This window comes from Notothenia coriiceps, unplaced genomic scaffold (genome assembly GCF_000735185.1).
Source record: "Notothenia coriiceps isolate Sejong01 unplaced genomic scaffold, NC01 NC01_scaffold00017532, whole genome shotgun sequence".
NCBI classification, from domain to species: domain Eukaryota; kingdom Metazoa; phylum Chordata; class Actinopteri; order Perciformes; family Nototheniidae; genus Notothenia; species Notothenia coriiceps.
In genome coordinates this window covers 7,322-28,275 of record NW_011350233.1, presented here as the reverse complement: position 1 = coordinate 28,275, position 20,954 = coordinate 7,322, and the positions used below count along the sequence as shown (strand labels likewise).

Sequence of the window (20,954 nt, the reverse complement as noted above, 5' to 3'; positions counted from 1 at the left end):
CCCCCCACCTACCTTCCCACCTAGTGTCCACCCTCTTTCCTTGCCCACATTACCTGGCAACTTTTTAGGAGTGTTTTTGGGGGCTCAATAGGTCTTTGTTTATGCAAAAATCCAAACGCGTCCCTGTTTTGGTTTTAAATTGTGCTTGCTTTATGTTGAGCTTTGTAAAATAGTTTCCCTAAACTCTTGATTCCTGAAAAGGCCAAACGGTTTTCTTATTGCATTTAGCTCATTGCAGTCCATATAAAGTTTACCATCCGTATAAAAATGGTCAGTTTCTAGATAAGCTTTGTTGTTGGCTGGAATTGCTTTTCAGTAGGACTGGTGAGGCAGGATCTGCGTTCAGACCAGTTTGTACAAAGTGTTCTGGTGCTTGGACAGCCCGGAGGGGGTATGCATTCTATACTGTGTGCACGCCTGTTTTCCTGTTAAGCAAAGGAAGGCCTATAGTCCACCCCCCTCCCTCCTGCCCTTCCCTCCTCCTTTCTCTCCCCTATACCTTCCCCCAGAGGCTTTAGCTGGAGTATGTATTTACCCTAAACCATACATGCATTTCTGCCCACTTGGCTTTTGTTCAGTAGGTTGTGTAAATCTTGGCAAACAGGATTCATCACCTTTCAGTAGCACAATGCAAAGAGGTGGAGATGGGTAACTAACTCATCGTAACCACAAGCATTTTAAGTCTCCTGTGACTTTTCACTCAGTTTGCACTGTAGCATAAACTTTAGATGAATTTGAATGATTGGTCTTATTTTGCCTAGCACCAGACTGCATGCACCAGACTTGCCCCACATTGTAGAGTGGCTGATACAAGACTTTTAAATAATTTACTGTTGACTACGAAGTTTTACACTATTTATGTGCTGCTCACTGTTACTGCCACTATAGCTCTCCCTATTGGCTGCACAGTGGGGGCCACCAGTGGCCATTTAGGTTACTGCCAACTGTTTTCTGTAAATGTGTCGGGTTGCCCCTGCAAAGTAAAATGACTTGGCATGTGGCATAGGTATCTAGAACATATTTAATTGAGTAATGCTAATAAAATCGATTACATTTTAATGCAAGAATGTTAAAACGTGGTGCAGACTACAGAGCATTGCTGCTTTTTTGTGATACAGATCCAATGTCTTGCTCCATGTCCAAATCAGAGCAGATGCTTGAAATGCCCTTTTTTAAGTTTGAAGACTTACTTTTTATGAATCTGGGCTGGGTTACAAAAAGGGGTTGGCAAATGGGCTTACTAGCTCACCATTATGTTATTTATAAAACCTATGTTTAGTGTTCCTCTCCTGACATACAGCCAACACACAGCATTCTTTTTTTTAAAGTGTGCATTTGATCTTATTTCAGTAAACTGTATAACTTTTTGTAAACTGTGAACCTTCTAAGAATGTCATTGGGTTTACTGTTAATCCTCGAGGTGAATACAGCTACAGTTTGGCTTACAAACTGTTTTGTGAATCCTTTTGCTTGAGGCACATTTTTAGAACTCATATGCCTCTCTAAGTGTGACCTTAACTGTTGTGGGGAAAAAAGGAGTAATGGAAGCAGTTTAACAGGCAAATGTATTTAATTACCTCTTAATTCTGGTTGATGTGCTTTTATTTTGTATTTACACTTCTGCCCCTCAACATGTTTTCATTGGATAACAATGCATATCTTTATGATGGTGTAGCTGACTTGTAAGTAAACATTCTCCTTTTCTTTCGTAGGTTGTACCCCCAGCTGAGGCTCCAGTAGCAGCCCCTGTTGAGACCGAGGTAAGAACAAATTTGCATTTGCAAAATGTTGGTATTAGCCGGAGGCAGATTTCACAAGTGTGAACTAGTATGTTGATCATAGCTCAACATAACTAATTTCAAGTAAGACCTGCTTTAGTTTTTGATGAGTTGGTGTTTTTTACGACATCTGAAAATGCCACATTGCGCCATGTTATAAGGTAAAACTAATGGGTCAATCAGGTTAGGCATGCAGACCCTATAAAAAGCATAATGCTGTTCAGAAAGGACACCTGCCTTAATCCAAGTTTTTCTTTTTTTGTTACACCACGGTAACACAGTATTTCTAACTTCACAACTTACAAAAGGCCCCCACACTTGCCTCAGGTCACATTCTCTTGTATTTTTTTTGTTCAGAAAGAAAGGATTACGCTTTTTTTCATCCTCAACACCTCACACTACTTTTGATGTAGGTAATGGGTATTTATTGTGCTGCAATTGGTGGGCAGGTTGCTTAAACAGTTTTATTTTAGTTTGTAGTGAAGATAATTGTGAAATATTTTCTATCAAGTCTGTTTAGCAGATAACCAGCCCTTGTCTTAAAGTGTTTTTATTTCTTATTCTCCAGATTCTGACAGAGGAGGCTACAACTGTAACCACAGCAACTGAACTGGTAAGCACTTTGACAGCAAGTCTTGTCACTATAGTTACATCATTACCAACTCTGTAGTCTTGTTCATGCATGTAGGTCATCATTTCATCACATATCATTGCCCCGATAGATTGTCAGTGACTCATATGAACCAAGTGTAACCATTCGTTCATCTGTGTGCATGTTGCATGGTGTTTCATAATGTGTGCCGTGTTGACTTTGCATGTCCAGACACTTGATGTCTGCGAGACAGTGACTGAAGTGAAGGCAGAGGCCTTGGCAGAGGAAGAAGCGGTCGCCATTACTGAAGCTTCTGAAGAACCATTGGTAGAAGAACTTGTCAGTGAGCCGGTTGCTGCTGAACCCGCTGTAGAGGAGGCCGTTGCGGAAACTGTGGTGGAGGTTGTCGCAGAAGCAGTGGTTGAAAAGGTTGCCGCAGAGGTACCAGAACAAGAGGATGAAGCTGAAATCGAAGTGTTGGCTGAAGAATCACCTGAAGTCTCTGCTGAGTCTGTTGCTATCACAGAGGTGCCAGTTCGATTAAAAAAGCGATATTTTTTCCCTTTTCTTTAACTTTTTCTTATTTCCCTTCCAAGAACAAAAAACAATGTCCTTTGATTTTTATGTAGTTTTTATTTGTGATTGTAAGTTGCATGTGGTTTGAACAGCTGTGCTTCTTGTGGAAGATCCATATCATTTTCATTATTTCACTAGACTTTCCTTTCATAAATACTAAACCTTGATTAAGTAGAACTTCATCTGACTTTGTTTGCTGGCATGTTCCTTTTACTTTCATAATGCAACTTAACAGCAAAGACTGATTTGCTCTGTCCTGTTATCTTTCAGGATGTTGCTGCCCCATCTGAGGAAATCCCAGTGGTGAGTGTTCTCTCTTTGGACCTAATCAATGTTTTGTTTTGGCAATATTTTCAAAAGTAGCAATTTTACCTGGGCCACACATGCTTATGGTGTTCTGAATATTGACATGGCACTATCTGTTGTTTCACCAGGAGCCAGAAATCGTCCCTGACGCTCCAGTAGAAGAGGCTGAAGCCCCTGTAACTGAAGTCAAGGAGGTAAACCCTGAACTTTAAACAATTGGGAACTGCATTTCAAGGTCATGTGATCATTTAGGATTTGCTGCATTCTACCTTTAAAACCCCCCGAAATACAAATGTGGTTTATGTCAGTATTAGGACATTTCTAATGATGCCAATGCACTCTGCTTTCAAGCCATTTAAAACAAACCTAGTTGATAGCCAGTTGCCATTTTCTCCTGGGATGTGTGCTTATTAGTTCTCCTCATTTACATTATTTGACCTTGCCTGTGGAATATCTTTAAATGTTCTCACCTTGTTCCCTTATGTTTATCCAGGTCCTTGCTGAGTGCCTGGTCGATGACTTTGTTGTCACAGAATCTGTCGCTGCTGTGGAGGTCGCCATCGCTGAGTCTGCTGCTGTCCATGCGGTGAGAGCATCTAAAATGTTCTTTGATGTTGACATTAGTTCTGGATAAAGCCCCCACTAAACATAGACTGTCTTCCCAGCAATGCAAACCTGCTGTTAAAAGTGTTTTTTGCTACTTGTATGCTCTGCTTTAACGAGCATCTCTCCGTTTGCTTTTATTTAGGAAGTTGTGGAAGTTATCGACACCCCCTCAGAACCAGAGGTAACACCCGCTGAGCCTGCTGCGTCCCCCGCAGAGGAGATGATCATTGTGAGTTAATATAAAGCTTGGAAATTGTACAAACTTCTATGAATATAATGTAAAACAGCACCATTATTGCTAATATTATAAAAAGAATGTCGGACGGTTTTGTTTTTATTAACCGGCCCCACCCTTGTTTTTCCAGCAAGCCGTTCCTGAGCAGACTTGTTTGGATGTGCTGTCAGAACTCAAAACTGAAATGTGCGACATGCCATGCCAGATGCAGTCTGTGCAGATCAGCTCAATGGTAAGAAGCAAAGCATGAACAATGTCTACAGTAATGATCAAATATATAATATTGGAGATTCACTGTGCACTCGCCTGATCTAATGTCTCGTTTTATTTTCAGGAGATGTCAGTGGAGCCAACGTTGAACGGACACATTGTTCCAGAGCTCTCCATCGAGGGCTAGATCCACATTACACAGCTTGGAAGACCTTTTCTGTCTTTGTAAGTATCCAACACTTTGAACATCTCACTTGAATAACTGTTTCAAGCAGCAGCAGCAACAAACTGACTCCTATCCTTTGTCTTTTACAGATTCCCCTTTGGCCATTCGGAGTACTCAAAGCTTTCCAGCTGAAGTGTTGATTTTTTTTAGGGATTTACTCCACGCATTTGAAGGGACATCCACACTTTGAAGTGCCTTTCCGGCCCTGGTTTTTATCAAAACACCAAACCAGATGTCACTGAGCCAAAACCAGCTGCATTCAAGGCAGCACAACAGACTTGTCATAAGTGTGCAGAAATGGAAACAAACATATTGTGACTCCTTATCTGTAGTATTCACCAACCACCCTGAATTTGCATTAGCAGTGGAAGCAGGAGTGCTTGAGAGATGATGATTCCTAAATCGATATAACTGGCAGTGCCTGATATCGGGGCATGTTCCTCTCTCCAGCACGTCTGCGTCCATGCAGCATAACCAATGCATGTGAAACCTGTAACGATGATGAATGTGGCTATAGTTGTACTGGGGCCTGTTCATGTGGAATGGAAAACTTCACATTTTCGAGAGGTCTTTTTTTACCATCAAACTTTCCCCAGCCTTCATTTCTGTCCTCCAGTTCTCTCTGCCAAAACTAAGTGCTATCCTAGAGTGGGAGTTTTTAGTTGCATGGCCACTGGAAAAAGGCAGTTTGGGGAGCAGGGGGGAGCTGAGAGGCCATGCCCTTTCCCCTTTTCCTTCACTTTTTTAAATCCATTTTGTATAGACCCTATGATGTGCTACAGTTTTGTTCAAAGTCTGTGCTCTGGAAAGGAAACGTAATGTGATCTGGTGATTTGGTTGGTCCACGTTTGAAATAAAGCTGTAACTCATTGTGAAGCAGGAGTACTTGTTGTTCTTTCTATACACTATCACTCACACCCAACAGATCAGGAGAAATGGTTTGCATTTAATTGCGTAAGGGACATGACTAGTAAATGCGAAATACAGTATATTCTCTCAATTTTCTATCAATTCTGTACTGGCAATATCAGATTTTTAGAAATGCAACCTGTAAAGAATAGTCTGGTTATGTTTTTTCTTTGGAGATAAAAAAAATTGTAATTTTTTATCGGTAATTGTTTAAGGGTTCAAACGATTACTGGCTTAAGGTTTAGCTTTGTTCCAACGTATATGGGAACCAGAAGTATCAATTGGGCTTCTGACATGCTGTTAACAATTTACTTGGGCGAATATTGTAGGGACTCATTTCATTTCTCGACTTGCCCCTCCGGTAGTCGGCTACTCGGTTTTAAATATCCTTCGTCATAGAATTTCAAATTGCCTTGTGATGTGGCCATTTTAATTCTTCTTGAGAAACACAGCTGTATAAACTCAACTAACATTAAAGGTCCCCTATTATACTGTTTTTCATCAATATATTATAGGTCTCAGATATATACAAAACATGTCTGAAGTGTTTTGCTTGAAACACCAAACGGATCATTGCAGCATCCCATAATCCCCTCTGTTTCAGCCCTATTTCAAAAGTGCTGATTCTGTCTTTTACTTTGGATGAAAATAAGGAGCCACTCCACGCGCCCTCTGAGAGAGATTTGGTTACAAAAACCCAAATTGTGCTCTAGGAGGAGATTCAGGTGATAAGGTGGGGGGCGGGTGTTACCTTGGTTGGTTATTGGCTAATGGTTACACAAGCCAAAAAATCATGAAATCACAAAGTGGCCAAAATCGGATCAGCTCATTTTCAGACAGGTTTTTATAAAAATGGATCAGGACAAAAAGAGAGCAAATATTTGTTGTGAAACTTTCAGAATCTCTTTACACAGAAGGGACACATGTTTATGTATAAAAGACAAAGTGGATTTAGCATAATGTGACCTTTAAGTCATAAACCCTTTGAATTTCCTTAAAAGGTTTATGGATATAAAGACTTTGTCTTACAAAACTCACAACCCATTAAAAAAATGCAAATGTTGAAGTTTATGCACCATTGATAAACTTGGTTACACCTCACATTGATGGCATCCATTTAGCAGGCCCAGTTTCAAAGTTAATTCTATGGATGAAGCATATAGTAACACGAGGATTAGTGAGGATTCTGAAGTGCAATAGTCAGTACCTTTAGCACGCTGATGGCCAGGTTTCTACCAGTGTATCCGGTTTAATACATTCTCATCTGTCTGATTTATGTGATGTGTAGCAAGCAAGAAACTTCAAAACAAACCATGAAACCAAATAATTTGCCTCAAATCAAAAGGTTTTTATTAGTTTTTTCATTGAAATCTACATTCATATTAGTATGATGTAATTTGGTACAGTTAACACTGCAGATGTGTGGTTTGCAATCCTCCCTCTTTGTGCTGTGATACTTTCAAAGAACTGAATTCAAGCATCAGCTTATTCATTTTTTTCTAACTTAGGTTTACTGGCCCCTCATGTTGGAAGTTCAAAATGTCAAAATGCAAAACAAGCAAGAGTAAAGAAAAAAAAAAAAGGGAAACAACAAAAAACTGAACAGACAAATTATAAACATATACAGTTTAACAACAGAGAGGATAAATATATATATTTCATAAAAGCACATTCGTATTAATAGATGCTTTGGAATGGAAACAGCAACAAAGAGGCTCACTGATCAACCACCGACTGTCCCACTTTCAGCATATTCCACTTATATATTATCTGAACAATTTCACTTGTGCCATCAATATGCATGAATACATGTCATTATAACCCCCAACCTTCCCAAAAAATATAATAAATACGAAAAACAGGTGATTTGATTGGTCCATGAGGTAAAATTTTAAATTTAAAAAATAGAAAAAGGGGGGGAAAAAGCAAGAAAAAGTTCTAAATACTTGTTTGGAGTGTGTGAGAGGCTGGAAGAAATTAAATTAAGAAATAAAAGATTGTGATTGCAGACAAGAAAGCATGATGTCCAATAAGGTTTCATTATCTTTTGCCAGAAAGAAACACTCGCACACACTGACTTTCACACATACTCACTCAACCATTCACACAGTAAAGCTCCATAATAAATCAGCTCCCCAGGATGGAATCTTAATAAAGCCACTTGATGGATGATATTATTTTCATATTTACATTGAATTGGTGATTAATTGACAAAAAGGGCAAAACAAACCTACACAGAAAACCTTAGCAACCAGAATAAATCACGAATGTCTCTTTTTATTCCTTCACTTTTTTATCTCCTCCTATGCACTGAAAAAGAAATGTCCAATGAAATGAGCGCTGAAGATGGTGGGGGGGGGGGGGGGGGCTGGCCATACAGAGAGGGGTTAATAATGACAGTGATGCTGGAAAAGGCATGAAGTCACACAACTGTATCAGGCAGGTACACTCTTCTCTGAATCTGCTACAAGAAAAAGAGCACTTCAATAAAAGAACCCCCGTCCGTTCGGACTACCCTGGTTTGAAATCAAACACACCAACCCCCTGTTGATGAGAGGTTTGGTGTGTGAGAGCATGCAGTTAGCTACACAGTATAGCCTGAGTGGGTAGGAATTAAAAGAGCACTTGAAAAAACAACAGACTGCCCGCTTAGGTTTATATGGGGCTCCAAAACAAGTTCAGCTCCTGTCAGAAGTTTGGGATGCAGATTTTAACATCAATCTGAGGAGTGTGTGTAGCAGTCACTGTAATGGTAGAAGCAGCACTAGTAGTGTTCAGCAGGCAAAGTACTTCTGGAGAAGAAATTGCTCAACATCAAACCCAACTAACTGTTGAGCCCAAAAGGTAGCACTTCTAGTTTTAATATTATCATTAGATGTATTTTTGTTTGAAAATCCTCCGGATATTTTTAATCCTGCTTCTTCATCCGAGGCAGGATATATTTTCTTTGTCCGTTGGATGCTGTGTTTGGTTGTTACCAAGATTCATCAGCAACATTCAATATTTTTTGAAGCAACAAAGCTTAAAAACACTGTCGGCCGGCATGCTGAAAAATGTACAGCCATGTTCATTTTTTATTTTTTACCAGTCAGTGAAATGACCGGTCGTTTGCTAAAGTGCCAGGCACTAATGACAAACCTGCCAGCTACAGATGATTAGACCAGCATTTTTACAAGTGTGGGGGGGTCATTAAATCTTTGTATCTAAACCTATGACAGGATAACCAGCTGGGTCTTTTTAAAGTATTTGTATTATCTGATGTCTTTTTTAGATTTTGTCTTCTTTGATTGTCACTCGTTCTTCCCCTCCAGATGTGTGCAGCACCACTCAGGCAGTCATACAGGTAGGCAGTGAGTTTAAGTACTACTGTATCACAATGTTTATTTTACTGGCTCTTTGTGAACCAGTGAGGATAATTTCTTTTCTACAGCCGGACATGAGGCCAACGGTCTTTTTCCTTGACTGTAGAAACAGAAGAAAGTAAGGAAGGAAGAAGGGAGTGAAGGGAATGGTAGAGAGGACACCTCTCAGAGGCTCCGTCCCCCTAAGGCCCAATGTGGGCTCAGTCCTGTCCAATGTGGCCCAGTCCAACCCATCTGGTTAGGCAAAATCCAGCCAGTCTGATCTGGTCTAGCTGGAAACCAGACCAGGGTTTTAGAAGAGTGACTTGAATCCCTGGTTCTCAAACTCTGACCAGGCGTCGTTCAATTCCATGAAGATCATCTTAGCGTAATGTTCGTAAGGCTTGTCTGTCGCCTGCAGAGAGAGAGAATACATTCGCCAATCAATAAAGAACAGTTAAAGCTGGGCTAGGCACTTTAATATTATTTTATTAACTTTTGGGATACGATAAGACGTGGTGTGAGAGAAAACTACACTTCTGTAACTCCTCTTGGGTCTCTTTCCTGGTTTTAATACATTCAGCACATGAAGGGAGACTTTAGCCAATTTCAGAGAAAGAGCAGGAGAGAACATTTGTGTACACTCTTGTACAAATGCAGTGTGCATGTCAACGGAGGAATATCGTGCTGGAAAAGATGCAAATCCAGAATTGGCAACAACTGAATACATTGCAAAGCATCCCAAAAAGGAAGACTGACTTACTTAAAATTTCCGGGATTTAAGAGAGGATATTTTAGCCTTCTGCTGCCAGAAGCCAAAGGCTCGAGGCAGCTCTCTATAACTCACTCTGCAACTTTTTTTATTTTCTCATCTATGAATTTAAATACTTTGCTGACATTGTAGACAGCCAGAGCCAATCACAGTGTCTCATCTCAAGGGGCTTTACAAGCCCACTGTAAGAGCCATTTAAGCACATTATTTATGGTAAATATTTATGTTTTGGTGAGCTAATTGCATATTCTTTTAAGTTAACTAACTAGCTGAATAGCTATGAATTATAATTATACTGTTTTTTTTTTTTTTAATGGACTGCTCTACTTTTATGTTTTGTCATTATTTATAGAAAGCAGAACTTAGTGCGCATTCTCGAGTTTAATTGACGCTGCCGGCGTGACACAGCAGGAAGTCTATAGGGGAAGTCGGAAAAGTGTTTGACCGCACACATCCGCACGCCTACTGATCAATTGAACTTTTGTATAAAGCACTTGAATGGAACGATGCAAGGTATTTGGATTTCTTCCAATTTACGTGAGTCAATACTCGAATTCGCCTCGTAGACTAAGTGGCCTTTGAACATTCTATTATGCATAATCGGCCACTACACCCACAGATGTTGGAAAGTGGTTAAGACGGAGATAGGAGTGGTGCAGGATGAGGATGTATTTTCATATTTTTATAACTTTTTGGTATTTTCTAAAAACTGCCTACCCTGGGGTATCACATGAATTACAACATAATGAAAAGTGATTGTGAAATGTTCGCCCAATGATAAAAAACAGTATCCAATGTTGCCTTGTCAGTGTCTGGAAGAGGGTTAGTTTAAATGCCAATAAATGCATAAGCAGCATTTCTTTACTGTACCTTATCTGGATGGACAATCAGCACAGCCTTCCTGTAGAACTTCTTCACCTGGTCAGGGGTCACCAGGTCAGCCATGCCCACCGGCTTCCAGCGGGTCTCCCCCTCCCACAGCACCGTGTGAAGAGTGGACAGCAGCGCCCGGATGTTACGCTCCTTCCCCTCGATCCAGTCCAAGATCTGCAGCATGACAACAAACACAAACTGTTACCACTTTACTTGGACAAACATTTCAGAATTTGGTTGGAATAATATGTGTTTTCAGGGGTTTGTATGTCTTTCACATGTGTGTTTAAATTGTCACCTGTAATTTGAGTGGATCGATGTCTTTAGTGAGCTCCTGCCTCCTCATTTCAGCGATTGTCCTTGGTCCCTTCCTATCAGGCCTAGAGGCAAAACCCTGAGTGGACAGCAGGTCTTCAAAATCATCCACCTTTACCTTGGGCTTGGCGCCTGCGTTAATACACAGAACATAGGTTTTTCATTTTTTTGGAGAACTTTATCTCAATTCCCAAAAACAATTCAGACCATAGAATTAATGCAATGTTTGACCTAAATAGTTACAAATGACAGGTTCCTCTCTGCTCCATAGCTTCTCTTGGATAACTGGATTTAAACTTCCACTGTACATTTAACATTTATATTCAAGTTAATATTTAATAATCCATTCCTTGCCCGATTAATGTATATATAATATCCTGCTTTATATTTTGTTACTGTACATTTGTATTTCCACATGTATATTCTCCACATTTTAATGCTATTTTATTGCTATTTGAGATGTTTACATTTTGGATTGTTTATTTATTTTAATTTCTCTTATGTACAATGCCGTGTCTTTTTATGCTGCTGCAACGCAAACATAACCCAAATTGGGATCAATAAAGTACCGTAATTTTCGGACTATAAGGGGCACCTGAATATAAGCCGCAGCAGCTAAATTGAATGATGTGTACATGTATAAGCCGCACTGGACTATAAGCCGCAGGTGTTTTAATGTTTAATTACCATATGTAAGGGTTCGTGCACAGAGGGGATTGTCGGGAAAGAGATGGCTGTTTGAGGATGCTCCCATTTATTAACATTTCAACAAACAAGTTGCATATTTGCATAACGTATTCAAGTGTTACCATTTAGTGCAATAGCAGCTACAGAACATGTACTGTGCTGTGTAAACTGTACTGTATCACATAGCGTTTCAGACACACAAACTTTTCAACTTTCAAACTTAAACGGTGCGCTCCCAGCGCACGTACCGGCAGTGATCTACAGCAGCGGTTTTCAACCAGTGGTACGGGGACAAACTGTCTCGCTCTCGTAATGTCTGTCTGTCTTGCTCTCGTTCTGTCTCTCGTACCACTCTCGCTTCCACTTTTACTTTTGCGCGCTACCTGTCTCACTCTTTTCCGGCCTCCAGCTTTTCCTGCTGGAACCCGCCGCTTAAAGTTGGGGGTCCGCGGACCGGCCATAGAGCCCATAGAGTTAAAGGTGGTGGACTGTAACCTGTAAGATCCATAGATTTAGGAGGTCCCCTAGTGGCCGTTAGCTGTAAAAATCCATAGATTAGCCGCACCGTTATATAAGCCGCAGCGTCGAAAAATGGGAAAAAAGGCGCGGCGTATAGTCCGAAAAGTACGGTACTTCTTATCTTATCTTCTTATCTCTTGAATTCACTTCCTTTTTCAGTAGATATTGAATTCCAGTGCTCACAACTAATCACATTTATTTATTTCAGTTTGCTGAGAAAAACAATATTTGCGTGATAATTGTAGAAAGAACTCAACCATTCAAATGATCAATAGCCTTTCTTACCAAATCCAAGCCCGCGAACTCCTCTGTCCTCCCTCCCACCAATGACACTGGAGAAGTTGAGGTTGTAGTTGGGTTTGGTGGACTGTGGTCCTGCGGGCTGAGAGGCAGAGGGGGCTTTGGGGGCAGAACCAGGTCCAGATCCAGCCATCCAGGATTTGCTCTGGGCTGTGGGGGGTCTGCCAGCCTGCCAGGGCTGGGCTTGAGATTTAGCAGAGGGGGGAGGAGCCTTTGAGTTAAATGAAGGCCCCGGAATATTACTGCTGGATGAACCTGCAAGTAACACAGAAGGATGATAGTAAATGATTTAAAAAAGGCAAACAAGGTCATGTATTCCACTGTTAGCAATACTGAGCTGTATCATCATTACAGGCGATTAGATGTCTGACCGAGTCTCTCACCTGGTAAACTGGTGCCAAGGTTTCCTAGGTCAGCAAAAGGATCAAAGGTCTGGGACTTGGCCTTTGACATGGGTGCCCCACCAGAAGCTACAGACACAAAAACATGGGAGGTATAATTTATTCGTTTATTTTACCTGCCCCTTGTTCAAAAAATCTGGGGGGGGCGCATTATGAACATTCTCGCTGCTTTTTTTCTATAGTGTCAATAAAGGTTTTCAATTACTAATAATTGTTTTGTTTTAAAATGTTCCATATGGTCTACACAGAATACACCAAACTCAAAGTGCTTAGTTAATGTTGAGTCCCTTCAAAAGGCTCCTCCACACACCTTTGTTGGTGTAGCTGGGTTTGCTAACGGTGGCGCTCATGTTAGCGGTGGAGCCCGCCGCCCAGCTGTCCCACCCACCCAGCAGGTCTGGTTGACTGGCCGATGATGTCATCTTAGGGACATCCTTCACTAGCTTATCTGTAAATAAAAATATCAAAAGTATCACCAATTGAGTTTCTGTTGCATGTTTCTATTTCCTGTTGGCAAATGAGGAACAATGAGACGGCAACATTAGATTTTGTGGAAACTAGGGAAATTGTTTGTCCAGGAAAACTAAGAAAAAAACCATAGGTTTGTTGCTGGAGAGTTTTAATTTAAAAAGTAATGTCCTTTATATTTAGGAAAGAGAAGCATATGTTCATTTGCAAATAATAATCGAAACTAGTTTGTTTTTTCCCCTTTAAGTATTTGGAGCTATGCAGCTCCATCCACAGAATAGTGCTAGAGCTTTTGCTTTGAAACAGAAACATTAAGGGTTGAGTAGAAAATAAATATTTACTTGATTCCATGTCTGTGACATCATCTGAAAATAAATCAATTAAATTGAAGTAATGTGTTGGTATGATGTCAATACAATATTAAAAATCCTTTTCATTGTCATACAGAAAAAAAGGCGGACCTTTTATCTCTACAAGAGACGCAGCCTGCACACAAGCCGCTCGTATAGGCATATTAGCCTGTGTGCAAGGTGTGTGTAAATCATATCTCCTGGAAGCAGACATAACGCTGAGTGATGTCCCAGTAGTACTCACTGAGGTTGAAGAGGCTTGTGTTAGAAGCAGGAGTGGGGTCACTGTGAGCTGAACCATCAGAGCCCAACAGGTCTCCAAACAGGTCCGGCCCAGAGGCCTGCCGAGAGGAGCCCACAGTGGGGCCCACCCCGGAGCCAGAGCCCATCCCAAACGGATCAAACAGGTCGCCCATTGCTGCAGCGAGGTAGGAGGAAATAATGATGCATTAAAGATGGCCGTGAAGTTTTTTTAAACAATGCAGCAAGCAAATATAAAGCCTCCTGTTGGGAAAATACTGAATGTACTCCTTCAATATCCGAGGAGCACATGATATCAAAGGCCCAACTCTAGCTGTGTACGTAACCGGATGTATGATTACATAGAAGAAGCTCATGAGACACTGTGTTGAATAGGGATGGGTATCGTTAAGGTTTCAACGGTACTACTACTACTTTTATCGATACCGCTTATCGATCCGGTCTTTTAACGGTACTTTTATCGGTTCTTTTGGAGAGAAAAAATAAGGTAAACTAACTAAACTGTGTGAAACACCCTCTCTTGTATATAAGCAAGAGAAGGACACTGTTCTGGGAACTAGTTGTATCATATGCTCTGTATGTGATGACTACTTCCATTCTTGGAGGGATAATAAATACATGTATCCTGATATTGAAGCTCAAGCCGGTGACGACTATTTTTCTAACACCTCCACCCTTACATTTAGAGTCTGATGTGTTCTCACTGGCTGGCCCGCTGAAGAACAAGTCTTCCTGCACTGCTGCTGTCTGACCAGCAGGGGGCGCAAACAGGTCGTTGAGGAGGTCACTGTTACTGGATGCTGCTTTCATTCCCCCCTGGACTCCTGGAGGAGGAGCAGAGGAGGAGGTGGAGGACATGGAGGGGCCAGAGTTCAAACCCAAGAGGTCAGCTGTGTCATCAATGGTAGGTTCTTGGGCTGCAGGAGGGGAGCTCTGAGGGGAGGAAAGGACACAAAGACAGAAATGAATGAGATGTTTGTAGAAATTACACATTTGGGCTGTACTTCATAGCAGTCATGCTGTACCTGGAAGTCAGCATCAAACAGAGGTTCACTGGGGTCCCGTGACAGAGGATCCCCCCCAGGGGCAGAGTAAGAGTAGGACTCTCCTTCTGACTGATCACTCAGGTCCTCCTCCTCATTCATGTACCCCCCTCCTTGAATGTCTGAGGCATCCTGATGGCCACCCACATCTACAAATAAAAGAAGAGGGTCAAATATTAGGTGGGACAGTCATTGAGAGGTTAAGAGGTCAGGGAATGTTTTATGTTTTAAATCCAGCGTGAGAAAATTAGGGCAGGACACAAAAAATAGCACTGTCTCCTTATTCAGAATAGATGATAATAGTTAGAGTACCAGGGAAAAAGGGGAACACATAGGTCATTTTGCCAATGTTCACAAGATAAAAATATATATGCAATTATGACGAGAGCAAAAGCACATTACCTTCCCAATCCAGTGTCTGGAAGAAGTTGTTGGCATTGCTATCGGTGCTGGCAGGAGATTCTACTTCTGTTGGGTTTATGCCTTCTGGACTCTGAGCCGGCTGTGGCGACTCGGAGTCATAAAAAGCAGAAGAGCCGGGCTGACGAGGCAGCTCAGGCTTACCTGTGAGGATTACAATGTAATGGTTAGGTTACATGTGAATTACAAAAAGAACATACTTTGGAGAAAAACAGAAGGATGTCTGATATCAAAGTGAACTGAGAAGCCGATGGATAAAGGAAATGTAAAAAGAAAACTAACAATCCTAATCCAAAAGCCCTTTTCGTGTAAAGCAATGCCACTTACCAAATTTGCTGAGGATCTCCTGCTGCTCATCTCGAGAGGAAAACAGGATTTTAGGGTTCAGGCCCTTGGTCTGAAAGCCCTCCCAGGGAGGGGTCTTGGCGCTGGGTCTGTCTCTGGGTTCTACCTCGACGTCCAAATTGACCTGGAACAAGTCTGGGTACTTTTCCTGGATATCACAGGCATCCAGGTCATACCTGCCAGGTGAAAAGGTAGTTTGGAAACAGGAAGTTATTAGAAGAGGTAAATAAAAAATGAAAGAGTTGATATTATTGTTCAACAAGACATGTGAAGCTTGAACTACAAGGATCTTGTTTAGTAAAAAAAGTACAGCATCTCTCAAACTGTTGTACATACTTGTTAAATTTGACAGTGGTTGCGTTTCTGGGGACAAAGCCTGTGTGGAACTGGATCTGAAACATCTTCATGGATGCCAACTGAAACACAAATATTAGAGAGTTTAAACTTAGTTTTTTGTGAAGAATGTGCAGTGATGCATTTTAAAAAAGGCAAAAAGATTTTTCTAAAAACCAAAGTATAATCCCTCTTCACCATTACATATGACCCTCTATAAATGTGTGGCTGCATTGACCCTGGGTTAGGGAAGTTTATAGGCGTCAACATATTGTATATAATGTGGCAGGGTGCCAGAACCTAAGTACGCATCCAGGTGGAAGCTAGGCAAATGCTGGACACAGTGCTGACAAATACACATTTAGCAAGGGGAAATGGCAAGTGGACCAAAGTTGTTACTAAATGACCTGCTGGTGAGCACCCCGTTCATCCTCCCAGGGAGGAAGGGGCAACTTTGAAAGTTGTGTTTACAAAGTGCAACTTACAAATCATACTCCACGTGCATTTACCCTTGTCGTTGTGCATGTACCTTGGCTTGTAGACGTCCTCCTAGCGTAGATCTAGCATGGTAGATCACCACCAGTACGTCTCCTTGGACTGTCACATTGAGGGGAATCTCCGCTTTCCCATCCTCCATCCTGAAATCCCTGGAAAGAGCAAAAATATCACAGATGTCAAAAATAATAATAAATGATTTACTCCTCTTAGAAAGTATTATTCTGTTAGTGAATGGACTTACTTCATCTTGTCGTACTCCTGCGATGTGGTGAGGACTCTCTCGTCTCCAACATAGACTTCGCAGAAGGGCCTGCAGCCGTTTCGCTGCTTGTTGAACAGCGGCATTGGTGTCATGACGATGGAGTGAATGGTTATGGGCTTGCTGTGAGGGACAATGGGCTCCTCTGCCATCATGTCACACATATACTCAATATACCTACAACGATCAAAGGCAAAATCAGGATCGTGTGCTTTAAGCTTAAAAAGGAATAACTTGGGTTCTGGTGGGGATCTCTGCCATGACTCTACCTCTTGTGTGAGGGTGCTATGCCGGGGGGGCAGCGCTTCATCGAGAACATGTAGACGGCCGCCTCAGCTGTGGTGAAAAGGCGACAGAAACACAGGAAGGAGCAGACTGCCACTGCTGATGCTGCCCTGCCGTCCTACAGAAACAAAGACGGGGATGACATTTAAATGTATTTAAGCTGCCCTTACTGTGTATTTACATCTGAGTAAGCACATCTTAATCGTTGGACATCTTAACTCATCTCAACTTACCAGGCAGTGTACTATACAGATGTTCCTCTGGTCTTGTTTGAGCCATAGATGCATGTTCTTACACACACTGTAGAGACTGCGCAGGTTGGGGGCACGGCGCACCTGCCAGTTACACTCTGAAACCTACACACACAGATAAAGACACACACACAAAACAAAATGTAAACAAGGGCAAATACTGCTAATAAAAACCTCTATATTAGAGTGCCAAAAAGACGACACCACTGCTGACACTGTGACTGTTAAGAGTAAACAAGTAAGCATTAGGGGTGGGGGAAATAATCAATACAGCATAGTATTGCGATACTTTGCCTGGCGATATTGTATCAATACACGGACGCCAAGTATCGATATTTTATTATATAAACTATTCATATTGCAAATCAAAATGAAAGTTTTTGGCAACAATTGCTTTTTCAATCCACTAGCTGGGGCTGAGCCTTTTCTTGTGTGGTCATGGCCATGGGTGAAGTCAGTGGGATTGGCAGGAATTAGTCAAAACAAAGATATAAATATACGCAATATATCAAATCGCAATACCTTGCGATTACCTAATAATACCTAATATCTTGGCTTAAGTATCGCGATAGTATTGTAACGTGGGGAGCCTGGTGATACCCACCGCTAGTAAGCATCTATTGGCATGTATACACAAACGTACCCTGTTGTGGAACCGAGAAGGCCGGTATGATCGTTTGGAGAGGTTGTAGACAGCATAGTGGCCAGCATGACGGGAATCCAGGAACAGACGGACGTCCTCGATGTTGTTTTTTATCGCCGACTCTACCCCCTCTGCTGGGAAGGACATGACTACAAAGAGAAATATGTGTAACCAATAAATCAAAGGTTTATCCCATTCATCAAAATGTTAAAGAGAAGCTAAGATATTACCTGACATGGCTTTTATTCGAGCCATATCTGAATGAAATAACCTCTAAAATCATGTACATCAAGTAATATAGAATAATGTGTAGATGACATAGCAGGGGATTAAAGAAGGTACAAGTAGGTTTTATAGAGGGTCAAATTCATACCTGCTATTCTGGAGGTGATGTAGGAAATATCAAGGTCCCCTTTGGCATAGCTGGAAGAGAAATTACAAGTGCACTAATGAAAAGAGTACGTGTACAACATGGTCGGGAGGAAAGTTGTCTACAAGAAATAAAGTGGACTAATATCCACCACACTGCAGAAATAAAACCACTAATAAACAGCTTGGTACACAAACTCTCTCAGAAACAAGGAATTGCTGTATTCAAATACACTTATATACAATTGATAAATAACAAGAGCCACAATGTTGCAGGGTGGAGATGGTCCTATGTGATGCCTTAAAGAGCATCTCTGCAAGGCCTACCACATAATAAATACAATACAAATTAAAAATAACCCAGTTTATCTGTCCTTTATGTAGATTATATGCATCTGGCAGTTGCATGAGAATATGCTGAAGAGGACCAATACTGCCGATAGCTCCTTTTGTTTTAGTATTATTGGTAGTTAATTGACGAATAAATTAGGCTACAGTTGGTTTTACAGCAAATTAAATCATAGTCGTACGACAAAAGCAAAAACAAAATGCAACATGATTCCCACCAAATATTAAAATTGAGCATAAGCAAAATAAATTAATCTATATGAGCTGATGACACTTAATGAAATGGTATCAGGACAGACATGAGATGCTGGTTAGGACACACCTATAGCTGAAAAATGGTGATCTAGTAAGCAGTGAGTTATATTAAAAGTTTTTAAAACATCTAAACTACCATACTCTCGTTCTTTCAAACAACCATTCATATACGCAAATATTGAAACATCCTAAGGTGCTTTCGAGTACATAGATCAACTAAATACAAAACGATCCCCATTTTCAGTCGACTTAAGCACTCAAAAGCCATGTGTGGCGAGTGCATGAAAAGGTAGCAATTGATCAGAGACATAAAAGCAGGTAGCTTAAAAGTAATAAAATCATGTGCACATTTATGGATACACATTTCAGCTGACAGTCATTTCAAAATGGTTAAGATACAAAGCTCAAAGTAATCAATAAACTGTAGCAACAGTTTTTGAAGTAATAGATTATTGATGAAATGGGAAGTAATGGTTCAAAAGTAAGCTAGAGTTAGCCAAGTTAGCCAAAGTAACTGATTAATGGTTTGAATAGATAGCTCAAGCTAATGGAAAACAATTGAAAATCGTTAACTAAAATGAAAGATAAATGGTGCCCATAGTTGACTAATGTAATATTTATTTGAAATAAATGGAGGAGTCAGGGAATGTTACTTAAATGTAGCTAAAAGGGCTAGGCTATGATTAGTATACCAAGTAGGGCTGTTCAATTAATCATATTTTAAATCGCAATTACGATTATGGCTTGCAGCGATTACGAAAACAACGTAATCGAAATAAAACGATTATTCTTTTATTATTACTTTTTTTTTTTTTTTTTTTAAATAAAATCATTTTTGTATTGGTTTTTCAGTTGAATTATACTTAAAGTAAAAGTAATCAACTGTTAAAAACATACTGTTCAAATTAATTTTCTCCAATAAATTGATGCTTTCAAAGTAAATGGATAATCGTTTTTAATAATCGTGATATCAATTATTGACCCAAATAATCGAGATTATGATTTTTACCATAATCGAGCAGCCCTAATACCAAGGGCTGCTTATTTTAGGTCATGATGCCTCCCTCGCTACAGCACCAGCTCTTTGATTTGTTTCCTGTGATTGACTGGCCCATTCTTTCCCTGTACCATGCACAGGGAATATGGTTTGCTTGTTTTCTCATTCGCTGATATCATTTCCTAATCATATGACCATTCCATTCACCCCAAATGATTCTCACCTGTCCATTCACATCAGGCGTTGCATTCATTCAATTATCTATTATTTAATGTGTTATGTTAGGATCAGCAAGCTGCGATGGCGGACACGGCACAGCAAAAAGGCTTAGTAAGGATTTATTCTTTCCTCTAAATCAAACACACACTACGGGAGCACACAGAGCAACGCATGAGTTGACGCATTTCACCGACCCATATTTACCTTGGGTTGCTAGGTGATGGACACATAGTGGGACCATGAGGGATTGGGACAGAGAAAAGAAACAAAACAAAAATAAACAAAACGACCAAACAAATGGAACAAACCGATGGTGGAATAACCAAATTAAACATCAAACTTTGATGGATATGGATAGAGAGGCACACTTAGCTTATTCTCAATATTTGCTGCATTACTCCCACTTTTAACTGACTTATGCCAGAGGTTACTGAAAAAACTACAAAGAGAGATGAGATACGTAAGGTTGGTTTCTTTCTGGTACTTTCTCAACTGCAAAAGGTTCCTTTTAAAAATGGAAATGTGGGGGTAGGGTAGGTATGAACGCTTCCATAAACAATTTGCAGGTGTTCAATTATCTACATTTACTTTAGGTTGATGCAGCAAGGATGAGACATGATAACGCATAATGGACAAACAGTATAGTTTAGAAAAATGTTGGAGCAAGCTAATAAAAACGAGTGTATCCTTAAAGTACACTAAATATACTGTAAATGATCAGCAGATGTTTTCACATCGTCTTATGCATAAATGATAAACAAAGAAAACCTAATGGTGGAGCTGTAACCACTTAATAAGTAATAATTATACTTACAGTGGGGCAAAAAAATATTTAGTCTTTGTGCAAGTTCTCCCACTTAAAAAGATGAGAGAGGCCTGTAATTTTCATCCTAGGTATACCTCAACTATGAGAGACCAAAATGAAGAAAAAAAAAAATACCAGAAAATACAAATTAGTCTGATT

General features: G+C 40.5%; 2 protein-coding genes across 3 annotated transcripts in view; one reads left to right on the top strand and one right to left on the bottom strand.

Annotated features, from left to right (window-relative positions):
* The window catches only part of LOC104950420 (calphotin-like), an 11,675-nt gene extending 6,270 nt beyond the window's left edge, over positions 1-5,405 (top strand). Inside the window, exons 3-12 of one of the 2 annotated variants that reach the window (XM_010776937.1) lie at positions 1,713-1,760; positions 2,347-2,391; positions 2,602-2,898; positions 3,217-3,249; positions 3,381-3,446; positions 3,746-3,838; positions 4,001-4,087; positions 4,224-4,325; positions 4,428-4,528; positions 4,619-5,405. In XM_010776937.1, coding sequence (XP_010775239.1) covers positions 1,713-1,760; positions 2,347-2,391; positions 2,602-2,898; positions 3,217-3,249; positions 3,381-3,446; positions 3,746-3,838; positions 4,001-4,087; positions 4,224-4,325; positions 4,428-4,490 — 834 coding nt within the window. In that variant the 3' untranslated portion in view covers positions 4,491-4,528; positions 4,619-5,405. The remainder of the gene's footprint in view (positions 1-1,712; positions 1,761-2,346; positions 2,392-2,601; positions 2,899-3,216; positions 3,250-3,380; positions 3,447-3,745; positions 3,839-4,000; positions 4,088-4,223; positions 4,326-4,427; positions 4,529-4,618) is intronic. The other variant, XM_010776938.1, reaches the window with a different exon arrangement.
* Positions 5,406-6,762: 1,357 nt separating this feature from the next.
* The window catches only part of gak (cyclin G associated kinase), a gene marked incomplete at its 5' end in the record, with an annotated part of 20,152 nt that continues 5,960 nt past the window's right edge, over positions 6,763-20,954 (bottom strand). Inside the window, 20 exons of the mRNA XM_010776946.1 lie at positions 6,763-9,194; positions 10,422-10,598; positions 10,723-10,871; positions 12,231-12,500; positions 12,629-12,715; positions 12,957-13,094; positions 13,456-13,479; positions 13,709-13,882; positions 14,406-14,658; positions 14,751-14,917; positions 15,171-15,332; positions 15,516-15,709; positions 15,870-15,949; positions 16,396-16,513; positions 16,606-16,800; positions 16,893-17,026; positions 17,142-17,264; positions 17,803-17,951; positions 18,176-18,225; positions 20,195-20,203. Coding sequence (XP_010775248.1) covers positions 9,093-9,194; positions 10,422-10,598; positions 10,723-10,871; positions 12,231-12,500; positions 12,629-12,715; positions 12,957-13,094; positions 13,456-13,479; positions 13,709-13,882; positions 14,406-14,658; positions 14,751-14,917; positions 15,171-15,332; positions 15,516-15,709; positions 15,870-15,949; positions 16,396-16,513; positions 16,606-16,800; positions 16,893-17,026; positions 17,142-17,264; positions 17,803-17,951; positions 18,176-18,225; positions 20,195-20,203 — 2,755 coding nt within the window. The remainder of the gene's footprint in view (positions 9,195-10,421; positions 10,599-10,722; positions 10,872-12,230; positions 12,501-12,628; positions 12,716-12,956; positions 13,095-13,455; positions 13,480-13,708; positions 13,883-14,405; positions 14,659-14,750; positions 14,918-15,170; positions 15,333-15,515; positions 15,710-15,869; positions 15,950-16,395; positions 16,514-16,605; positions 16,801-16,892; positions 17,027-17,141; positions 17,265-17,802; positions 17,952-18,175; positions 18,226-20,194; positions 20,204-20,954) is intronic.